This window comes from Pecten maximus, chromosome 18 (genome assembly GCF_902652985.1).
Source record: "Pecten maximus chromosome 18, xPecMax1.1, whole genome shotgun sequence".
In the NCBI taxonomy this organism is placed as follows: Eukaryota; Metazoa; Mollusca; class Bivalvia; order Pectinida; family Pectinidae; genus Pecten; species Pecten maximus.
In genome coordinates this window covers 26,520,852-26,543,079 of record NC_047032.1, presented here as the reverse complement: position 1 = coordinate 26,543,079, position 22,228 = coordinate 26,520,852, and the positions used below count along the sequence as shown (strand labels likewise).

The 22,228-nt window shown below is 35.9% G+C and overlaps 1 protein-coding gene and 1 non-coding gene across 3 annotated transcripts in view; both read right to left on the bottom strand.

Annotated features, from left to right (window-relative positions):
• LOC117316586 (E3 ubiquitin-protein ligase UBR5-like) overlaps positions 1 to 21,563 on the bottom strand; it is a 50,401-nt gene extending 28,838 nt beyond the window's left edge. For both annotated transcript variants that reach the window (XM_033871249.1, XM_033871250.1), the window contains exons 1-20: positions 21,375 to 21,563; positions 19,420 to 19,546; positions 18,905 to 18,978; positions 18,207 to 18,332; positions 15,769 to 15,946; positions 15,095 to 15,154; positions 14,282 to 14,516; positions 13,674 to 13,891; positions 13,239 to 13,361; positions 11,977 to 12,245; positions 11,299 to 11,425; positions 10,791 to 10,936; positions 10,222 to 10,355; positions 9,334 to 9,455; positions 8,549 to 8,665; positions 4,567 to 4,833; positions 3,876 to 4,067; positions 2,245 to 2,326; positions 1,668 to 1,790; positions 200 to 359 (exon numbers count right to left, since the gene is read on the bottom strand). In XM_033871249.1, the coding sequence (XP_033727140.1) occupies positions 200 to 359; positions 1,668 to 1,790; positions 2,245 to 2,326; positions 3,876 to 4,067; positions 4,567 to 4,833; positions 8,549 to 8,665; positions 9,334 to 9,455; positions 10,222 to 10,355; positions 10,791 to 10,936; positions 11,299 to 11,425; positions 11,977 to 12,245; positions 13,239 to 13,361; positions 13,674 to 13,891; positions 14,282 to 14,516; positions 15,095 to 15,154; positions 15,769 to 15,946; positions 18,207 to 18,332; positions 18,905 to 18,978; positions 19,420 to 19,546; positions 21,375 to 21,436 (2,942 nt within the window). In that variant the 5' untranslated portion in view covers positions 21,437 to 21,563. The remainder of the gene's footprint in view (positions 1 to 199; positions 360 to 1,667; positions 1,791 to 2,244; positions 2,327 to 3,875; positions 4,068 to 4,566; positions 4,834 to 8,548; positions 8,666 to 9,333; positions 9,456 to 10,221; positions 10,356 to 10,790; positions 10,937 to 11,298; positions 11,426 to 11,976; positions 12,246 to 13,238; positions 13,362 to 13,673; positions 13,892 to 14,281; positions 14,517 to 15,094; positions 15,155 to 15,768; positions 15,947 to 18,206; positions 18,333 to 18,904; positions 18,979 to 19,419; positions 19,547 to 21,374) is intronic.
• On the bottom strand, positions 2,571 to 2,843 carry LOC117317210. The gene has a single exon (XR_004530151.1). It is a non-coding gene; the product is annotated as a small nucleolar RNA U85 (small nucleolar RNA).
• Positions 21,564 to 22,228: the final 665 nt, after the last annotated feature.

Here is a 22,228-nt window from a genome sequence, read left to right as displayed (position 1 = left end):
TCACAATCAGATTACCCATACTTTTCCATAATTTTTTTTTCTTTCTTTTATTCTGGTAAAAAAATCATACTTTTCCATAACATTTTTTTCTACAAATCACGCAAACAAAAAGTCGTAAAATTTTCATTCTGTTGAAAGTCTAGCCACTTTTCAATTTACTGATGATTCTCTGCTTTTCTGTGAGAATGCAGGAGCTTACCTGCGAGAGCTGGGGTCGGTGGTAGATCGGGACTGTATGGCAGCGAGAGCATCGACAGCGCTGCTAACAGCATTAATGGCCTCCAGAGCAGATGTGAAGGCACTGGTACTTGTAGTGGTGGTAGGAGTGGTAGTTGTTGTCGTCCCAGCTGCAGCAGTATCTATCGAAAAAACAACAAACACACTTCATTTATTCAGCACACAACTAATTAAAAAAAAATTTTCTCAAAGGAAATGTTGTTGATGCTGAATTCTATATTCCTATGTCTATTTTATCTCCTCTACTTAGCAAACACTAAGTGTAAATTTGACATGCACTCATGTGACCTTGTACTTAGCAATAAAGGTCAGAGTGATCTATAAAATATACATTCTTCAAGTGATGCAAATATATTTCAGCTTTTATCAAAATGTTTTCTATATTGTGACCTGGAGATTCTATTACAAGACTCTTGACATTTAAAGCATTTCCATATCATATTTAATGGGAAGACATGATACATGTCCTGTCATATCTTTAAAATTTATGAATAATTAGTACAGAGGTGTATAATACAAATGACTCAGACTTTTATACAAAGTCCTTCTAAATTTTTATTGATGTGTTTCTAATCATCCTCCTTATAAAGGAATTTCCCAAAAATTTTGTCACATTTTTAAGTTTGTAGGAAATACATGTAAGGCCATTTAAAATTAATTAGTTGGTTCTCAGGCCATTTTTTTTAAAAATAGATGAGGGATGAAAGTATTTTTTTAATGATTTTATTGGACAAAAACAACTTCTGTGTTAATTAATTTCAACAAGAAACAGCAAAATTTTTTTTACAAAAACAAAACATGACATCCTTTCAGTTTGTCGGGAAACGTTCCTGTCGCAATCACCATGGACCAATCCTTTATCAAAGTGTATAGTTCTGCCATCGTAAAAGCTTCTGAAAATCCCCCAATCATATTCCATGGCAGTATCATTGTTGATCCTTTCCGATTCTGCACGGATAACAAACCCATCATCCGTAGTCAGCCGTTTCCATCACCTAGGTATCTTTAGCGCTTGTAACTGCTTTTCGTTCAAACACTTGAAATATTGACAAGACTAAAGCGCAAACCGGAATGCAGAACAATTTTTTCCGGGTTTTCCCCCCCCCCACATTTATGGGGCATTAGGACAATTTTATTTTATTGGTTTTGCGATAAAATTTATAATGCGGCAACAGTTTTTGGATGTGGGTGGGCCTGAGAACCAATTGATTTATTTCGTATGGCCTAATGTTCCTTTGTAAGGTTCAAATATTTTTGGAGAGTTTAACACAAAAACTTTGAAGACTTTGATGTATCCATTCTTTGGCAATTTTGTTCTATTATTGAAATACAGAAAAACACCACCCTTCAAAAATAAACCTATATTGTAATCCAAAATCAATATTTGCTACAAATGTCACAATCGGCGTTCATTGCATTGTAAAACTCACCATTGTCATAGTCTTTGTTTGACGTAGGAACACACATTGCCACACACGTGTGCATGATGTTTCTGTTACCATCACAGTGTTCACGGAGCACATCTTGTAACATTTTTTGACTTGACGCTGTCCCTGAAACATCAAATTAGATTCAAAATTTACCAATGTTTACTGTGCTGCTCCAACTATTCAATGATCAGTCATTTTTACCTCGGACTATGACTAATCATTTTTTTATAATCATGTTTGAACTCTAACCTGAAAATTTTTAAGAGTAATTGAGATTTTACTTAAGACTTAATATGTGAATAAATGGTCAAATACAAAATCTATTAAACTTAACATTTAAACGGCATTAAAACAATACTTCTAAGACATATTTACCTTTATTCTCCCATTTTTATGAATGTTTTGGTGAATAATATCCCTTTCTGTTCATGACAGATCAATAATCAATTATCGATCATTGAAGAAATTGTGACAAGCATTTAAAATAGAAAAAGTGATTTTCTTTATTTTTTTTCATGGTCGGATGAATCCTAAATCTATGTAACTTTTTACAATGTATTTGGATATTTTGACTCACCTGGTTCTTTCTCTAGGGAAGCAAGAATAGATTTGACTTTCTCAAGGTTACAGCGGAGAATGTGGGGAATCAGGACTTGTAGCTGTGGCAGAAAAAAAGTCAGTCTCAAGTTTTTTTTTATCAATTTGACCTACACAAGGCCCCAAAAGATCAACAATATTTCAAGATAAAAGGCAGATTTTTAATCGACAACCCTATATGATACCTGAATAAGTTAATCAGTATTTTGTTACTCAGTATTTTGTTACTAACTGTATTCTAAGTACATTGTTAAATATATATAATAACAAGTATTTTAAAACAAAGTTTTCCCTTAAAACAACTCTTGTCATCAGATTACTAAAGATGAAGGTCATAGGTCACCGGTTTGAAAAAAAAAAAAAAATCCCCACCCGTTTCCCCCCCCATCTCTGTTGGGCTAGGGGCGATGCCCCAGGGTCATACCTACGACCCAGGGGTCGCAATCCTGCCCCCTTAGTCTATGTCCGGCCTTACAATGAGTATGCAGTCTGCGACATACTCATCAAGATTACAGACAAAATGAAATACTCTGGTTTACTTCCAGTGGACCTCATAACGCACGATTTTCATCACTTGACGAAGAGTTGTATTTAAGAAAACTTTCATCTTCAAATTTTATGAAGCATAACATGACCCAACTAGTACAAATTATATCACACATGACACTACCCATACCTGGTATATACACATGCATTGTGAGTGCAGATTATGAGCCTTATATTTCTCCTCTTCGATACTTACATATGGTCCTATTACCCTACATACAACATTCAAATTCTTATGAATACTGACACAGATTCAGGAAATTATCCAATATCCAAAGAATTACAAAAATTAAATTAAATCTAATGCACCTCCCCTTCTATATTCAAACATTTGTTCAGACAATTTTTATTTTTTTGCGAACTTTCTTTCTGGTTTTCCTCACTTTTGGGTCCCCAGAAACACTGACAAGTCCCTGAAGGACAAAACAGCTGTATGATGTCACCAGAATCACTGAACAGTTTGGTTTAATAATACTGTATCCATTACATAAAGGGATATTTTGCAAAGGATTTCATTTTACTTTTTTTTAATAAAATTGACACAAAGGCATATACATACTTCTGTTATCATGGTAATTGATCACCTCAATTAATTTACCATATAAACAAACATAAATTATTTAATTTATTAGAATTCTTTATAGATATAGTGGGATTGATTTACAAAATCAGGCTCACATTGCACTGATTGAAAATTAATATCTGTGCACATCATAAAATCAACAGGAAATATGCTTAACGAAGCAAATAAAGTAAGATATCAGCAGAAAATATAAGTGGATAGCATACACATTTGTGTATTTGAACCCAAAACACTTGGCATAAAATCTATCCCCCAATATGCTGTATTTAGTCGATCCAGTTTAAAATTGGCTGGGGCTATTCCCACCAATTTTGTTTGTCAACACTAACCACAAGAAAGATATTTTGATGCTGACTTTAATCTTAAAAGGTATTGGAAAGCCAGAAATTTTCCAACTTGTGCTGAATATTAATTTATATTTAAAGATGGAATTCATTTGTGTGTCATTTACACAATCAAATGACACACACTAACATCCTTACCTCGACAGCAAGCACTAGTACAGCTGCCTTGTTCTTCATGTTGGGTATCATGTTGTTTAGAGATTGTACTCGCATTCCAAGACATCGGACTGGAGGTAGGTTTAACCAGAGAGGATCGCGGATTCCCTCTGTACAATCCTTTGCCAGTGGATAGATAGCGCCGTTTCCGTCCTGTAGCTGAACCAGCAGCTCCTGTAGCAAAATAAACCATTTTTATTAATAATCATGGGAAATGTTCGTTTAATTTTGGCTGAATACACTATAAATATTTTCTATCAAACAATCGGCCTGTTTTCTAGTGAATTCCCCTATGTTAAATTTTTTGATGATGTCACTAGTGTTATATACCCAGGAGCATTCTTCATTTATAGCTGATACTTAAGATTGTAACAATAATTATCTAAAAATATTCTCGTTATGGTAATGCAACCTAAAATAACAAGATGGCAGAAATATACCACTGTACAATTAATCAGGAATTCTAAAAGGTGCTTTCCCTCATCCTGTATTAAACCAAGTCCTTACTTTGGATCAAAGTTATGTTAATTGTTTATACTTAGGATCAAAGTTATGTTAATTGTTTATGTTCATCACCGAACACTGTAAATAAAGTTTTTGGGATTTTTTTTTTTCAAATTATGATTACTTTGAATGATAGCCACATCACTAATTGCAATCCTGCAGTACTTACATCTCCTGTATTATGTAGGGTAATGTCACTTCGGTGACTACCCATAAAGGCTTGAGCATCTGTTGGGAACACTGAGTCTTGTTCAACCTTGCCTGTCGTCAGGTTATACACAAGGTAACTAAGACGAGCCCCAGATCGACAGATGACATGGATCCCATCACAGTCGACAGCCACTGCCAAGATCTGACCATTTTCAGAGATTGTTACTTTCTTAGGTGTCTTTTGGAAACAATCTGGCAGCCGCGGCGCACTCGCACTTTTCACAACCTGTTTGAAAAAAATCAGTATATCAAAATATGTGTTAGTTATATAGTTATAATGCTTCCTTAAAATCTAACCACTTGTAATAGGACGTAGGGTTTCTAATCCACTATAGATTATTGGTGTAATGGGACGTAAGGTTTCTAATCCACTATAGATTATTGGTGTAATGGGACGCAAGGTTTCTAATCCACTATAGATTATTGGTGTAATGGGACGCAAGGTTTCTAATCCACTATAGATTATTGGTGTAATGGGACGCAAGGTTTCTAATCCACTATAGATTATTGGTGTAATGGGACGCAAGGTTTCTAATCCACTATAGATTATTGGTGTAATGGGACGCAAGGTTTCTAATCCACTATAGATTATTGGTGTAATGGGACGCAAGGTTTCTAATCCACTATAGATTATTGGTGTAATGGGACGTAAGGTTTCTAATCCACTATAGATTATTGGTGTAATGGGACGTAGGGTTTCTAATCCACTATAGATTATTGGTGTAATGGGACGCAAGGTTTCTAATCCACTATAGATTATTGGTGTAATGGGACGCAAGGTTTCTAATCCACTATAGATTATTGGTGTAATAGGACGTAGGGTTTCTAATCCACTATAGATTATTGGTGTAATGGGACGTAAGGTTTCTAATCCACTATAGATTATTGGTGTAATGGGACACAAGGTTTCTAATCCACATAGATTATTGGTGTAATGGGACGTAGGGTTTCTAATCCACTATAGATTATTGGTGTAATGGGACGTAAGGTTTCTAATCCACTATAGATTATTGGTGTAATGGGAAGTAAGGTTTCTAATCCACTATAGATTATTGGTGTAATGGGACGCAAGGTTTCTAATCCACTATAGATTATTGGTGTAATGGGAAGTAAGGTTTCTAATCCACTATAGATTATTGGTGTAATGGGACGCAAGGTTTCTAATCCACTATAGATTATTGGTGTAATGGGACGCAAGGTTTCTAATCCACTATATATTATTGGTGTAATAGGACGTAGGGTTTCTAATCCACTATATATTATTGGTGTAATAGGACGTAGGGTTTCTAATCCACTATAGATTATTGGTGTAATGGGACGTAGGGTTTCTAATCCACTATAGATTATTGGTGTAATGGGACGCAAGGTTTCTAATCCACTATTGATTATTGGTGTAATGGGACGCAAGGTTTCTAATCCACTATAGATTATTGGTGTAATGGGACGTAAGGTTTCTAATCCACTATAGATTATTGGTGTAATGGGACGCAAGGTTTCTAATCCACTATAGATTATTGGTGTAATGGGACGCAAGGTTTCTAATCCACTATAGATTATTGGTGTAATGGGACGCAAGGTTTCTAATCCACTATAGATTATTGGTGTAATGGGACGTAAGGTTTCTAATCCACTAAAGATTATTGGTGTAATGGGATGTAAGGTTTCTAATCCACTATAGATTATTGGTGTAATGGGACGCAAGGTTTCTAATCCACTATAGATTATTGGTGTAATGGGACGTAAGGTTTCTAATCCACTATAGATTATTGGTGTAATGGGACGTAGGGTTTCTAATCCACTATAGATTATTGGTGTAATGGGACGTAAGGTTTCTAATCCACTATAGATTATTGGTGTAATGGGATGCAAGGTTTCTAATCCACTATAGATTATTGGTGTAATGGGACGCAAGGTTTCTAATCCACTATAGATTATTGGTGTAATGGGACGTAGGGTTTCTAATCCACTATAGATTATTGGTGTAATGGGACGTAAGGTTTCTAATCCACTATAGATTATTGGTGTAATGGGACGCAAGGTTTCTAATCCACTATAGATTATTGGTGTAATGGGAAGTAAGGTTTCTAATCCACTATAGATTATTGGTGTAATGGGAAGTAAGGTTTCTAATCCACTATAGATTATTGGTGTAATGGGACGCAAAGTTTCTAATCCACTATAGATTATTGGTGTAATGGGACGCAAGGTTTCTAATCCACTATAGATTATTGGTGTAATGGGATGCAAGGTTTCTAATCCACTATAGATTATTGGTGTAATGGGACGTAAGGTTTCTAATCCACTATAGATTATTGGTGTAATGGGACGCAAGGTTTCTAATCCACTATAGATTAATGGTTATGACCAGAAATTTGATCTATTAATTTCGATCAATGGCCATTGATTGAAATTAATAGATCAAATAATCTGCTGTGTGTTTAAATCCTAAAAGAAAACTACAAATATATACATATATGAAAATTCATATATACAAATAAAGTTGCACCGCATCTATAAATACTGACCTTACCAAGAATTTGTATATGAAACGTGTCAACAATTGACCTCTTTATTATGTATACTATATATGGGCTGTCAAAATTTTTTTGATCTTAAACACAGGGTATCAGCAATATACTGGAGATCAATAATGATCATTAACCCTTTGCCACATGCAGGTTATAACACTTCAGCACTCTGTGCCAATAGTGCAAAGATACATTGTTGCAATGCAACATTATTGCGCTGACTGAAATATACATACACCATCTCAATGGCAGTTTTTGAGAAATCAAGCTTTGTTTTGATTAATTTTTCTAAACCTAATTTTGAAAGTGAAATAGTTGTTTTAGACATTTTTAGTAAGTTAGAATTATGTTCAGAATTTCTTAAATTTTAATTCTGTGCTATTTTCTTTATAAAACCAACAACACATAACCACGAAATCAGCTGTATACAAACAGAACAGACAAATTTCAAAATATTTTGACAATGTAATTTATAATTCATTGAATTCCTGTACATGAAATGATTCAACATTAACCCCCAAATGAAACAAACTGAATTTTCAAAGTTTTCACAAGAACATTTCAACAGTTCAGGCTTAAGCCTAGAATATTTTATATCCGATGTCGCGACGAAGGAATATGTGTCCGACCATTTTGGGTCAAATCTACCTTCGTTTTTCAAATGCCAGCGAGCGTAGTTATTAGTGTGTCGAGCTATGGTGGAAAACTGATTCTCATTGAAGAAAAGGTAGAAATAATCAATGGGACTTGCAGTATCAACATCAGAAGTTTCTGGAAGTACTGGCCCCGTTTCCCTAACAAAATCATTTACTGTGATCGGCGAAAAATCTCGATCAACATTACGTAATGGCGGCAGTACAACTAGTCGCCGTTCGTCCTCATTTTCGGACTCGTTATCTGTTGACAGTTCATTTAGAACATCGTTAAGATCAATATCTGACTCAATGTATTCAGGTCCAAAACCATCGAACTCTAAATTATCATCATCGTCGTCAAAAACGTCGCGCAAAATCGTAGCCACAGCCGCCATCACGCCTCGTTGTTGTCACACTTTTCTACACTCATGACTCACACTTTCTAGGTTAATTTATTCAAAAACTTTCGTATGAATGACGTGTACAAATCTGATTGGTCGATGCATTGGTATCTTCTTAAAATAGTATCAGGGATTTCCAGATAGGTGTCGCTCTCAATCACGGGATTTTCCATGTCTAAGTTTACCGAACCGGCATGGCGTCGAGAGGCGCTTACATTGGGATAACGTAGAGGCGTCGAGAAGCGCTTACATGGAGATAATGCAAAGGCGTCGAGAAGCGCTTACATGTGGCAAGGGGTAAAGGCGTCCAGAGGCGCTTACATGTGGCAAAGGGTTAATCAAGTTTATCCCATCATCGCCCAAACATTACCACACACCTGTAGGTCATCTTTCCTGAGAAGTCGACAGTCCTGAAGCAGACTGGTCAGGTCTTCCTTCCCTGCTTCTGGGTTGTCCTTCACCTGGAACCTCACGGCAGCATACGCTCCATCAACCTGATAAATAGACCGTAGACATTCACAGACTAGTGGTCTTTATAGACAGGTGTGACATTCTCACAAAAAGGTGAACTTCTCACAAAGGTGGAAATCAAGTATGAATAAACATGGAGTTACTTTCCTTTTACATATATTAAATACAATTGAGGGCTATTCCAGGAAAACATTTATCCCACCCCAGGACTACAGGTTTTGTTAAGGGATGCCAAACCCTAGAATTTATTTAATAAATTACAAAGAACTTATAGGAAGGAAAACCAATTATGGATATAAGTGATTTATTTTGGAGTCCTGGGGTCAGGTAGATATTTTAATGGAATCGCCCTTACCATGTCTGTTTTTAACAAAGTGTTATAACAAAAACTAATTTTCATTAAAAACTAATATGTCAAACTGATAAATCAAAGACCCTGCTTAACACAAAGTAAAAATTCAGTTAAAAGTAAAAATTTGTTAAAAGTAAAAGTTCAGTTAAAAGTAAAAATTCGTTAAAAGTAAAAGTTCAGTTAAAATAAAAATTCGTTAAAAGTAAAAATTCTATATAAAATATACTCAGTTACCTTGAATACTCAGGCTATCTACAACTATATAAATGACCCAACTGACTTCAAGATAACAGAGCTGGACTATTTTGTCTTTTTCCTGTATATGTTACGACTAAATACCTTCAGAACTTTTCCGACAGGTACAGTTTTCACATCCTCAACAAATATCACATTCTTTAAAGGCCAGCTTTCTTCATCCTTCTTTTCTACCTCCTTGATTGGAGTTGGAGCTTTCTTTCTCTCTGTTTAACAAAGAATAAAGACAATGATTTCATGGATACATTAAGTATATCGCAGATTATCAAAGTTGAATGCGGATTGGTACTTCAATTGATGACCACCAAAATCTAATCAGGTACATGATAGTGTGGTGCTATCGTGTGAATATGAGTCGTGTACACAAGGGTATCATGCATGGGCGCACAGACAATGTGATTACTACATAACCCCCTCCAACCCCTTAATAAGTAGGTCCCACCCCTTAATAAGTAGGTCCCATCCCTTAATAAGTAGGTCCCACCCCCTTAATAAGTAGGTCCCATCCCTAAATAAGTAGGTCCCACCCCTTAATAAGTAGGTCCCATCCCTTAATAAGTAGGTCCCACCCCTTAATAAGTAGGTCCCACCCCCTTAATAAGTAGGTCCCACCCCTTGATAAGTAGGTCCCATCCCTTAATAAGTAGGTCCCATCCCTTAATAAATATGAGTGGTGTACACAAGGTTATCATGCATGGACGCACAATGTGATTACTACAAAACTCCCTCTAACCCCTTAATAAGTAGGTCCCACCCCTTAATAAGTAGGTCCCATCCCTTAATAAGTAGGTCCCACCCCTTAATAAGTAGGTCCCACTCCTTAATAAGTAGGTCCCACCCCCTTAATAAGTAGGTCACACCCCTTAATAAGTAGGTCACACCCCTTAATTAGTAGGAGGTATCATTTCCGGGACTTATTTTCTGTTTGAGACAAGACATAAACAATTTGACCATTAAATGACAAGTGCTTACTGAGTGAAGCTGGGCTGACTAGCGTGGGGCCACTGTGGTCACTACATGTGGAGGAATCTGGAGAAGGAGGAGGCGGCATTTCCATGCGGCTCTCATTGACCTTCACTTCCATCTTCACTTCTGGTTTAGGTTCACTAAAAAACACAAAACATAACTTTAAGATACACTAGTAAACAGAACTTTTTAAAGAAATTCATTTATGAATCAAATAACACAGGATATTTTTGTATGCAGTTTCCTTCCTGGAACGATACAGGTCGAAATAAAATGCATCGCTGTTGATCATAGTTGAACTGAGTGAAGCTGGGCTGACTAGCATGGTCACTACAAGTGGATGAATCTGAACTTTTTAAAGAAATTTATTTATAAATCCAATAACACTGGATATTTTCATAATTATGCAGTCATTATATACCAACAAGTCAAAGGAGTGTGACAAGTGTTTTACAGATGGCAGTGTATATCCCCTAGGTGTTCCATTGTCCTTAGCTAGCCTGCTATATCCTGCCATCCTTCTAACAGTATACCCGGAACATTAATTGTGTTTGCATTCATTTATGTGGACTTACCTAGGTGGAGTCTTGATGAGTTTGAATCGACAGGTATCGCTCAGTGACCAGGCAGATCCAAGTAACTGACCAACCTTAGGCACACCATCAATTGTCGCAAATGCCAGTGCACCAGCATGGTACATTGGGGAACTCCGCAGGCAAACCTATAATTAAAACTTTGTTATCAACCGTTACATAATTACTGGTTGCCAATGGTGAATCTAAGGCACCATGGCCACCAAAATAGGCACCACTTTAAGTCCTGCCTATATCGCAAAACATTTGTGAAAGTGTGTCATCTAAAAATTTATGATTGACAAAGCTATGTCTCTTGTACAAAACAAACCTAGTGGGCTGAACGTAGAGGGTGGTGATAGCGGTAAATCTAAAACTTTGGGTATACAACTGTCTACTCACATTTTCAATCATTCTTAAATCACTCTTCATTAGAGATGAATCACTTTTAACTGATACATAGTCAAGACAAAAATAAACATGTTTCAGCTAGTATTCTACCCAATCTCACCAATGTTCCTGTGACAATATCACTGGTCCCTGAAGAGGATGCGGCAGCTGGGCCATCTTTTGTCTTCTTTTTCTTAGATTTTGTCCTTTCCACCAACTTCTTCCTCTGAGCAAATGGCATGACGCCCCTGTATGGAAGACATGGTTTTGGTAGAGTCAAAAAGATGTTACACAATTGAATTGCCATAGAATTAAACCATATGTCACACATTGTGGGTTCCTCTAACACAAAAACATTAGGCATTACACCATTAAGCCAGGAGCTTCACTATATTGATATTAAGGTTTGTGGTGTATGAAATATAACTGTGTTACTTGAAAATGAGGTGAATTTCAACAGTTGTTAGGGGTTTTCAACAGTTGTTAGGGATTATCACAGTAAAATATGTAACCTACAGAAAAACTTCAAAAATAAAAGAAATTCTCTGGGCGGTGGAGAAATTGTGCCTGTATAGTACTGTTTGAACGGAATCACTTCTTTCAGTGGTTTCTGTTTGACAAAGCTGGGGCTTTCCACTAGATAGGTATTTTAATAGTATAGCCCTAGACACAATATTGATCATCTACTGCCATCGTAAAGAAATCTGGAAACTCATCTAGACTTTGAACTCCTCTTGTCAACAAGTACAGAAATAATATACAAGTTGTCTGCACCTGATCAGCGAGAATTCCTACTTACCACCAGTAGAGGGCGCCACTTTCCAGTCTGGCACACGTGTAGAGTGAACATGTGTGAAGCGAGACGATTTTGTCTGTGGTGAATTCTGGGAATGTCTGAGCAACATGCTCCAGTTTTGATGAAACAGTGTTCAAAGTCTCGTCAACCCAGGTGGCAACTTTGTCCGACTCGGTGAACACAGATGCACGTACATTGCATGCTGACAGACCAACAATCTTCTCGTTGACTAAGCACAGAGACGTGACCTTTGGGTGTTTCAGGTTTGGGTTCTATAAAATTCAAATCGTTTATGAATAATAACATATTCCATTGCAAATACCTGCAGACATTATATTGAAAAATCTAAATAATTTGTTTCATGGTCATTGAGGTAATTCTTAATCTACATTTGTTTTCTCTGTGCAGATCTCTGAATTTCTAGTTTCCTTTAAATAATTCAAATTAATTTTGTCTTTAAGCAAACTGTAGGTCAATTTATGATCTATTGTTGGTGACATCACTATACTATCCATTGTTGATGATGTCACAATGTCTAAAATTATAACTGATGTCACGGTTAAAAATGCATATGGGCCCACATTTCTAATAATACTTTAAAATATCCAAATCTTTGTCCTAAAGAAGCCCTCTGTACGGGCGAAACGGTCGACAGTAATAAAAATTGGAAAACCTAACTTATCCAAAGCTTGTTACAATCGAGTATTTTTTGCTTAGTTTGTCCCTATTCCTCAATCGCCCTGCATACTGAAGGGTATCCAAGCTCGGGATATAATGAACCTACTGAACCATTACTGAAGTCATGGCCTACCCCTTAAACGGGACCTATGCTTAAAATTGGTCTTTAGATGCAGTCTACTCTGGTAACTTCCAGTATTATACCAAGAGTAAACAGAGTACTGCACCAACAGTTTCCTTAAAGTACGACCAACTGTAAATTTTAGCAGTAAGCTTATTTTAGCTTTTTTGCACTCAGCCAATGCAAATTATGTGCTAATTGTAGTTTATCTACATTGGTTTCTATGACAATCATTGTTGGAGAGCTAAATCATCATTCTACGAATCTGTTTTAATCTGGCTAGGCTATACAATTTGAGTTTCAAATTAAGTATGTTACAGTATTTAGAAGTAATAACTTAAATTTAATTATTTTTCAAAGATGACTAAAATGTTCAATATCGGGGTACACAATATATATAACTTTTCTCTCTCTTCTTTTCTAATTAAATGTTGGAACAAGCTACAATATTCCAAAGAAATCTTACATCTAGATTTTTGTAGGGTTCAGGGTCATTCCATCTCCAGCTGTAGAGCTGTCCATTAGTTCCTACAGCAACCAGCTCAGAGTGCATTGCAGCAATGTGGGAAAATTTGGGACAATTTCCTTCCTGGAATGATACAGGTCAACATAAAATGCATTGCTGTTGATCATAGTTGATCTTTTAGCTTTAAAATATAGCTCTTTTACAGAAAGTAAAACATTTTTAGCTGTAAAATATCCAATCTTTTACAAGTGAAAGTTCATTTAAAAGGTGTTACATTTTTGACAAAGAGTAACTAAACTGATATCTGGATGACTCACTAATAACTCCCCCTTCGGAAGTCATGCCAAATCCCATTCTGCCCAGAAACATTTGTTTGTGCTATACTGCGTAAATAATTTTTCACCAGAGAAATCTATTTCCAACCTTATACAATACCTTTTCAGTCCAGAATTGCAGCTCCTCACCCAAAGCGACAGGGCTTTGACCGGTCAAAGTCTGTTTCTTCAGATTTTCTGCCTCCATGTTTTCTGCCTTGTCACGATCTAGTGCTTTCAGAGCCTCATCACGTAAAGTGGTGTCAAGTCGTCGTCGGTCACGGATACGGAATATTGACTCCCTTTCTCTGTCACGGTCCAAATCTCTTTCTCTGTCACCTTAAATGTAATCATCATTTACCATTCAATAAAAGTTAACAGCAATGTTGATTTTTTTAGGCAATTAGCCCATGTCTGGTAGTAAGCCTGCCAATGCATGATTATCGCAGATCTAACAGCGAAATGCAAACAAATACTATTTCAAAGTCATGTAATAGACCCATCCCTCCTTGGAATCAGAGTCCCATAGTCATGTAATAGACCCATCCCTCCTTGGAATCAGAGTCCCATAGTCATGTAATAGACCCACCCCTCCTTGGAATCAGAGTCAATGTGTTTGCGCCCTGGGCTTATTGCTGGATAAACATAGTACAGTGAGTTAAATTTGGCACTATGATATATTTCGAAAAGGTGTGAGACCTTATTCTTTAGATATATTCAAGATTATACCTAGCCTCGATCTCGTTCCCGAGCCCCTGGTACGGAGAGTGGAGTACCCAAACACATCTTCATTATACATGGTGTCCGCATCAATGATCACGCTTGGATGGTCAGCATGTATCCCCGAGTCAAGGAGAGAGATAAGATCATCTGGCATGTACGAATCCTGGCTGTCGTCATCATCCGCTTCTCCCTCATCATCACGGCTTAACAAGTTGTTTACGGCCAGGTTAACATCTAAATTCTACAACACATAACATCTCTTCTTACAAACTGATATAATGATTTGATAATTTAAGCACTTCAGAATAGCATTTTGTAATGTTTAAATACAAAATGTTTTTACATACAAACTCAGTAGTTTGGAATCAAAACAGAACAAAACTCTGTAGTTAAGAGTCAAAACGTAATAACCATTAACATTTCAAATTGAAATACTTGCTTTGTTGTATTTTTAAAGTACAATGTATCTGAATTTCTTAATATTAATGTGCAAATGTATTTGAATTTAAACTCCTACAGTTTACAAAAACTCCAATATTTAAATGTTTTAAATGTAAGAGTGTCAAAGTGTTTTAGGGGAGATACTACAATTCTGTAGTGTTAATTCAAATTCTAACTTTGAATATTCCATGATAAGATTTTCAAATACATTGAAACATTTAAGGGATTCTGAATATCTTTTCTAACACACTTTTTTTTATCAAAATGAATTACTGGGGATTAATATCAACTTTAATTGTATTCGCTGTTGTAATATGGAGACTGAAGAATTGTGATGTGAAGTTTAACTCACCACTACATTAAAACCTTAATACTTACTGTTCTCTGAAGTTCTCGGATAATTAAGTTTCTTGACTTTCCCTGTAAAACCACTTGACACTGTAAAAAAGAATGTATAAAATTACTGACAAATACTGTTGTGCTACAAAACAATACACGTCCACTGTTATGATGTCTTCTGGAAGGATGACAAACCCAAAACAAATCTATTCTTACAGATTCCTTAGCAGTCATCAAAGCAATATACTAATGTATCACATATCATCCTGAACTAATTGTTTACCACAAGACCAAGGAATATGCTCTCAATCAACAGCAGAAATTAGAATAAAAAACATTCTATTACATAAATTTTCAAAAATGCTTTATCACATAACTGGCCTGTTCTATTATGTAATACGGCCATGTCATAAATATTGGCGACATTAGTGTAATACCACTATCATGGCGTCATAAATAATGTCATAATATGACACACAATTGTATCTATAAAGAAACACATACTGTCAGAGTAAAATATGTCAGATGATTGTATCTGTAGAGAAACACATACTTCTTACAAAATTTGGCTGTCATAGGAATCAATTTGAGGGTTTTAATTTATATTTCCATCAATATGGGTTATGCGATAGAAACTTACACTCATGAGTCGTGACCATGTCATACTGAATTAATAATTTAAGACTCCTATTTATGATAAAGAAAAAACTTGCCTGACTGATGAGGTCTTCTGGGACGACAGAAGCAGGGACTAGAGGTCGTGTCCCTACGATGACCCCTGACCTCCGACCTCTGCTTACATGAACCGCTCTCTGCATGCGACTGTAGGCCTGTTGGTTGTTATTGCGCGACACCGCCCCACCAGCCGTAGTTACTGCAGTGCCCCAGCGTCTGTACAGTTGTAAGATTATTAAATTATTATAACATTAATCTAAACTTAATCAAACTGTTCCGTATCCAATAAAAGGAAAGTGAGTAATGGCTCAGATGGATATACCCCATCACTATCAATGTCATCAGTAAATGGTGTACATTGTATGTAATTGTAAATACCATAATAACTTTTTCTGAGGAAGTGGTAAAGTACGACCTTTGATACTACAAACCTTTATCAATGACCACCAGAATATGATCAGGTGTTAAACTTGATGTTATGACTTGGTGTAAATGTGAACTAGATCTAATGAGAATCAAATTTCTTCTCCAATCAAGAAATGCATACAGGACATTAGAAAATGTTGAGGGCTATTCCACTAAAATGTCTACCTGTCCCCAGGACTGCACAATAAATTACTTCTATACAGTGGACCCTCGATAATCCGAACACCTTCGTTCCCAGTCGAAACCGTCCGGATTACGAGTTTTCCGGACTGCTGAATTTCGTCTACCAGGTCAAAAAAATTGTCGTGTAAGAGTTATCTCCCTTGATTATATACAATCCGGGACGTTTCATAAACACGTCTAATTGTCAGACTTTTTAACAATAAATATACTTATGTTTCTGATATGATTCTTGTTTTGTTTTGTAGAAAGTAAAAAATAAACTATGTTTTTAAAAGAACATGTAAAGTGAAAGTTGTTTTATTTATAGCGGGCATATGTGACCTACAAACAACACACATGTGTCACGTCCCGGAGGTTCACAAACAAGTAGAAATTACAAACGTTAAATACCTTTAATAAAATACCCGGATTTTACAACTTACCGTCAGACCATGTTCTTTTATGATTTTTACGTACCAGAAACCCCAAGCTATCTATTTAAAAGTACGCGACACCAGCGAGAACTACCAAAGATGTCCGATAATTATTAAACCCGTATTCACTTAACAATGTGACGCTTAGTTCAGTATCAGACGACTATTGACTAATTTGTGTGTTATCAACCCAGTTCTTGTAATCACTGCTTAATACGTAAATGTGTATGTAATTAATAACATGCATCTTTCAATGAGTCGTCGTTTCACGTAACGGTGTTACAAAGCCGATATCCGTGTTTACCCAATACAAGTAAGTGTTAATTACCGATCATAAATCTATTACATGTATTTGAGATTGACTAATTATCGTATCACGTACTGTATGTTTGTGCATAAATTTTGTAACATTTAGGTCGTAGAGAAAAAGCAATGTACCGTTATAAAAACAAAAGCTACACATTGTAACACAGGTAAACACCCGGGGCTATGACCTGGCAGCAGTCGCTATGACTACGAACAGTGTCAAGCGATAGTCTGTACAGCTGTCGACACGGGTGACTTGCCCCGACATTTTTTTCTCCTCGTGGTGAAAAAATCGTCCGGATTATTGAGGGAAATTTACTAATGAAAAGTACGTTCCGTTCCAAAAATGGGCTTCCGGAATCGGAATCCGAATTTCCGGACTGGTGAGTACAAATAACGTTACGGAAATCCGTTCCCGTGCATTTCCGTCCGGACTGTGAGTTTTCCGGACTATCGGCGTCCGGATTATCGCGGGTCCACTGTATATGTTTGGATTGCCTTCCTATTACTTCTATGTAATTTATTAAATACATTCTATAGGTGGTACTGGTACCCCTTAACCTGGAGTCCTGGGGTGGGGGTAGATGTTTAACAGGAAAAGCCCTGAGAGAGTTCAGGAGTTGTATTCAATTTTAGCCTCCAACCACATTCAATACAGGATGTAGAATACCATTAACAGTCGGGACAGACCCCTCCTTCTCTGAATCTACCTCCCACAGGAAACAATTGGAATACTATAGGATACACCCAACTACACACAACTAGGGATCAACATTCCAAGGGTAAATCCCCAATCATAGATCTAATGAGACGTGAATGAAAAATTTATATCCAACTTAGCATCAAAGACCTTTTACCAGATACCGATACAATGTAATATATCTTAAAACAAAATTACTAGAAATGAAACTTATACCTTTAGCATATCCCTATATAATGCAATGGTAGCTTATGCAAAAGTTTTTTGCTAGAAGTCAACACAATAAGTATCTTGAAGGTAGACTTGTAATAGTTGAGAATCGATTCTATTCTGAAGTTTTTGAATTACGAGCATGTCAAGGATAAAATGAATAATGTGAGTCATATCTCTGTTATTCACTGATCATGATCAAATGTATAATGACTTTCCAATTCTTTTAAAATCCTACCCGGCAGTCTGTTCAGCATTGGATCCGAGGACATCCGACACCAGTACCATGGGACTGTCGACAACATGTGTTCCTGCTCTAGGCACCGATGTCCTCTCACGTTCAGGACGACTCACCTTTGTCGTTCTAAAAACAGAAAAACTTTTGTCACCATGACATTATTTTCATTAACTCACTCCAACATAACTTAATTGCAGGGTTATTTCTCCCAAGTTTGGGATGGGGCCTTTTTGCCTCATTTTGGGAAGAAAATTGGTGAATTGGGAAAGAGTTTTTCAGGAGTAAACTGCTAATTTTGGGAATTTGGCCTAAATAGGAAATAATTTCAATTGGCAATGGGGCCCATTATCGGCCCCAAAAAGCCCCCAGAAAAATATCAAAATAAATCAAATTTAAGGTAAATAAATAAGGATTATAGACTAAAACATGTAGTCTTTCTGGGGAAAAAAAACCCATAAAATCTCTTTGTATGATCTTTATGGGCTCTAGTAAGTTTATCTTTTCTCCTTTCATTCTTCCAATCATTTGCAAACATCAATGAAAACGTTTTATACATTCAGTAGTACCGATTTGCTTTAGGAAGGTTTAATGAAATTGTTTGGCAACTTTGGAAAGGAGTGCCTTTAATACAACCTCTGCACTAGAAAAATCAATGGAAATCAAATAATTCAATAGTATGATGTTGAGTAGATACTTACGGCTTGTTTTCAGATTTGTTGAGATCCAATCGGTCATTGACAACGGCAAAAGAAATACGACAAATTCTTCCATCCTGAAAAAAAGATTTAAAAAAAAACATGTTTAAGTGATAGGTATTCTTTCACAGTATAGTATAATACTACATTAATTTGTAACGTTACAACATCATTGTTATCCTGGGTGATTCAAGAATTGCCATATTTTCTTAACCGGAAATATTATTTCAACCTTTTGAAATTTTTTCACAAGATTAGGTGTTTGTGATGATATTAATAATTAAAATTATATTTGACAAGTAAAATGTAAACTAATATTCATCACCATTTTGGACATGAAATACATGTATACCTGAGTAAAACATCCAAAAATGTCTATCTCCATTTTGGACTCAAAAATACATTTGACAAGTAAAATATCAACAAATTATCATCAGCATTTTTGCTAGAAAACAGATCAGCTTGAAGCACAACCAGATTTTCACTCTTAAATAAAATTTCTTTAAAACTTCACCAACCTCAAGTAGTAGTGCTATGTAGTTTGGTCCAACTACACACTGTACAACTGTCAGATTTCTGATGGCGGAAAATGCCAGTGGACTAGAAAAGCCATGGTGACTGATCTTCTCAGCTACTTCTCGTAATCTACAACAGAATATTAACAGACTGTAAAACCTGCAGTTAGAACAATTCTTACAGATCATGGCGAAACAGGATTTCTTATGGAAAATGTTGTACATGTTTTCAGCTTGAATCATCTGGATCCAGTGACTTCTAAATTTCCAATACGTCTTTACACACATTTCAGCTGGAGATTTTTTGATGTCAGTAGTACAGTTCAATGAATCAATGTGTGTCCATTAACTCCATTTCATACAAGATTTACACAAAACTTGTCATAATTTTTATAGCTCATCAGCAACTTTTTAAGAAATGGAAACTTAATAAGATTGTACAAATATTGGTTGGTTACAACAAATCATGGCAAGCAAACTTGTGATTTTAAAAGTGGATGTGATAATTTCCCTGTACTACATGTCAGATATCAATTTACTACTAGTAGTAATAACAATGATTAAATCTCTAGCTTTTAACAGATATTTTAATGTTTTCACTGAAACCAAGTGATATTGATCCAACAGAAAAACAACAAGGGAAAATGTGGATTGGTATCTGAATCCTGCAAATTTATCATTGCATGTTCAGCGGAATGCTCCAGTGGGCGACTTGAACCTCCCATTCAAATAAATTGAAGACAGTGGGCAGTTTGAACCTTCCATTCCAATAAATTGAAGACAGTGGGCAGTTTGAACTTCCCATTCCATAAATTAAAGACAATATTCTAATGCAATGAACAAAGTCAAAGAATTGTGATTCATATTGCCAATACAGCATCCAATGAAAGATTTTCATTTTAGATGTTAGGCCTACACACGACAGATTTGTATGTGCAATTTATATATATATAAATATTAAATAGTATTTACCAGGGTCACAATTTGATTGAATATATTCAATCAAATTGTGACCCTGGTAAATATTAGCCGCAATATACTGCTCCCTTTAGCTTGATCGGACTAGACAAGTAATCCAGATGTCAGCTCCCTTGTGAAGGCATTTAAATAAATTAAATTCAATATGCTTTTGGCTACAAAATTTTGATTGTAAGTTGTGTCACAGTGAGTAAAAATTAAAACTTGTACCAATTACAGCAGAAATCTGTTTACCAGATTTCACATGCATCCCTATCATTTTGACAAAAGAAAAATTCTTCATTATCCATCATTTTCAAAAATCTTTTTAAAAACTGACAATTGTAACACCAAGCCATGAAGGTATTTTTTTTCATTTCAGATTTCTTCATTCTGACTCGGGGCAATAAATCAGATCATGGGAATGAATTATTCCAATTTTTGTGGACCACTTCCGAGCTAGTCCAACTGGGATTTTCCATTAAATAGAACCCCTTTCAGTGTATGATCAGTGTTCTTTGTCATCTATAATCTACTGTACATGTTGTAAAAATATGTTTTAATTGAATTGATTTTTTATTGATATACAGCACCATAGCATTTTTTGAAAATGATCTTCATTAAACTTAATTATTTGGTAATTATTTGGGTTTCGAGACATTTCATACATTCTCGGATAACTCTTCAACTGATGTTTATTTTGAATGATTAACAATTTTTAAACTATTTCTTCCTATGGATACTCCATTTTGAATTTCTCCATTGGCACTTGACCCCATACACTTATTATAATTTTGTAAGCACGTTTCTAACACCAGAAAGATCAAAATCTCAACAAGTCGACCACGTATTTAATCAGCAGACGGATAGATACAAACTAAATAAAGTTTCTGTCGCGTTTCCTCCTATTCTTTCAACGACATCTGATCGTTTTGCCCAGACATATTATTGATAAAATTATACAAAGAATCGCCATTGAAACGCCTGCGTTCAATTCATACCTGTCATTAAGCTGGTCGTCGGTGCCTGGTAATGGATGCACCACGCAATGGACAGAAGTCATCTTTACAAAACGGCTAAATCTTGAATGTTAAAATGGTCTAGAAATATGATAATTAAGTGATATAAAATTAATGTTCTCGACGCCACACTAACATGTGCGCCATCTTGCCGTCTTCCGATGGTGAAGACCATTCTGATTGGTCTACTATTGCTGAAAGCGATATGACCGAAATGTTCCGAATAGAAGCAACATGTGCTCTTATCATCAGTCTTGCAACTTTTTTTTGTTTTTTTGTTTTTTTTTGGACAAGTTCAACAGAGACATTACATGGTAAATCTAGGTGATTTATAAGTCTCTGGTTTAGATATGATAAAAGTTGTTTAAACTAAAATATAAAGGTTATATTGTATTAAGCAACCACTGACGCAGAGACTTGGTATATACGTCTCTGACTGACGTAATGAATCTTGTATCATATAAACCGTAGGCCTATAGCTATTACTAAAATAGATCTGTCTAGTTATAGAACATATTGATGTAGATGAAATGTTTATTCCTACACAGAGTGAAAGGAGACACGTGAAAGCCTACAAAAATATTGCGACACTATACAATGTGTTCGACCAGAGACATATATACAGAGATTAGTAACATCGCTATTTCCCCGTACACATAGTGGCTCCCTTTATTCGTGACCACTCAAGCATATCCCTTATCGAGAGCGTCCTGTCTCCTATCAAACACACGCGAGCGCAGATAAATCGGGCTATGCGCATGTGTGTATCGTAGTATTGGAACTTATTCGACATGTTCTGGTTAATCCGCCATTACGTCAGACCAAAACCTCGTCAT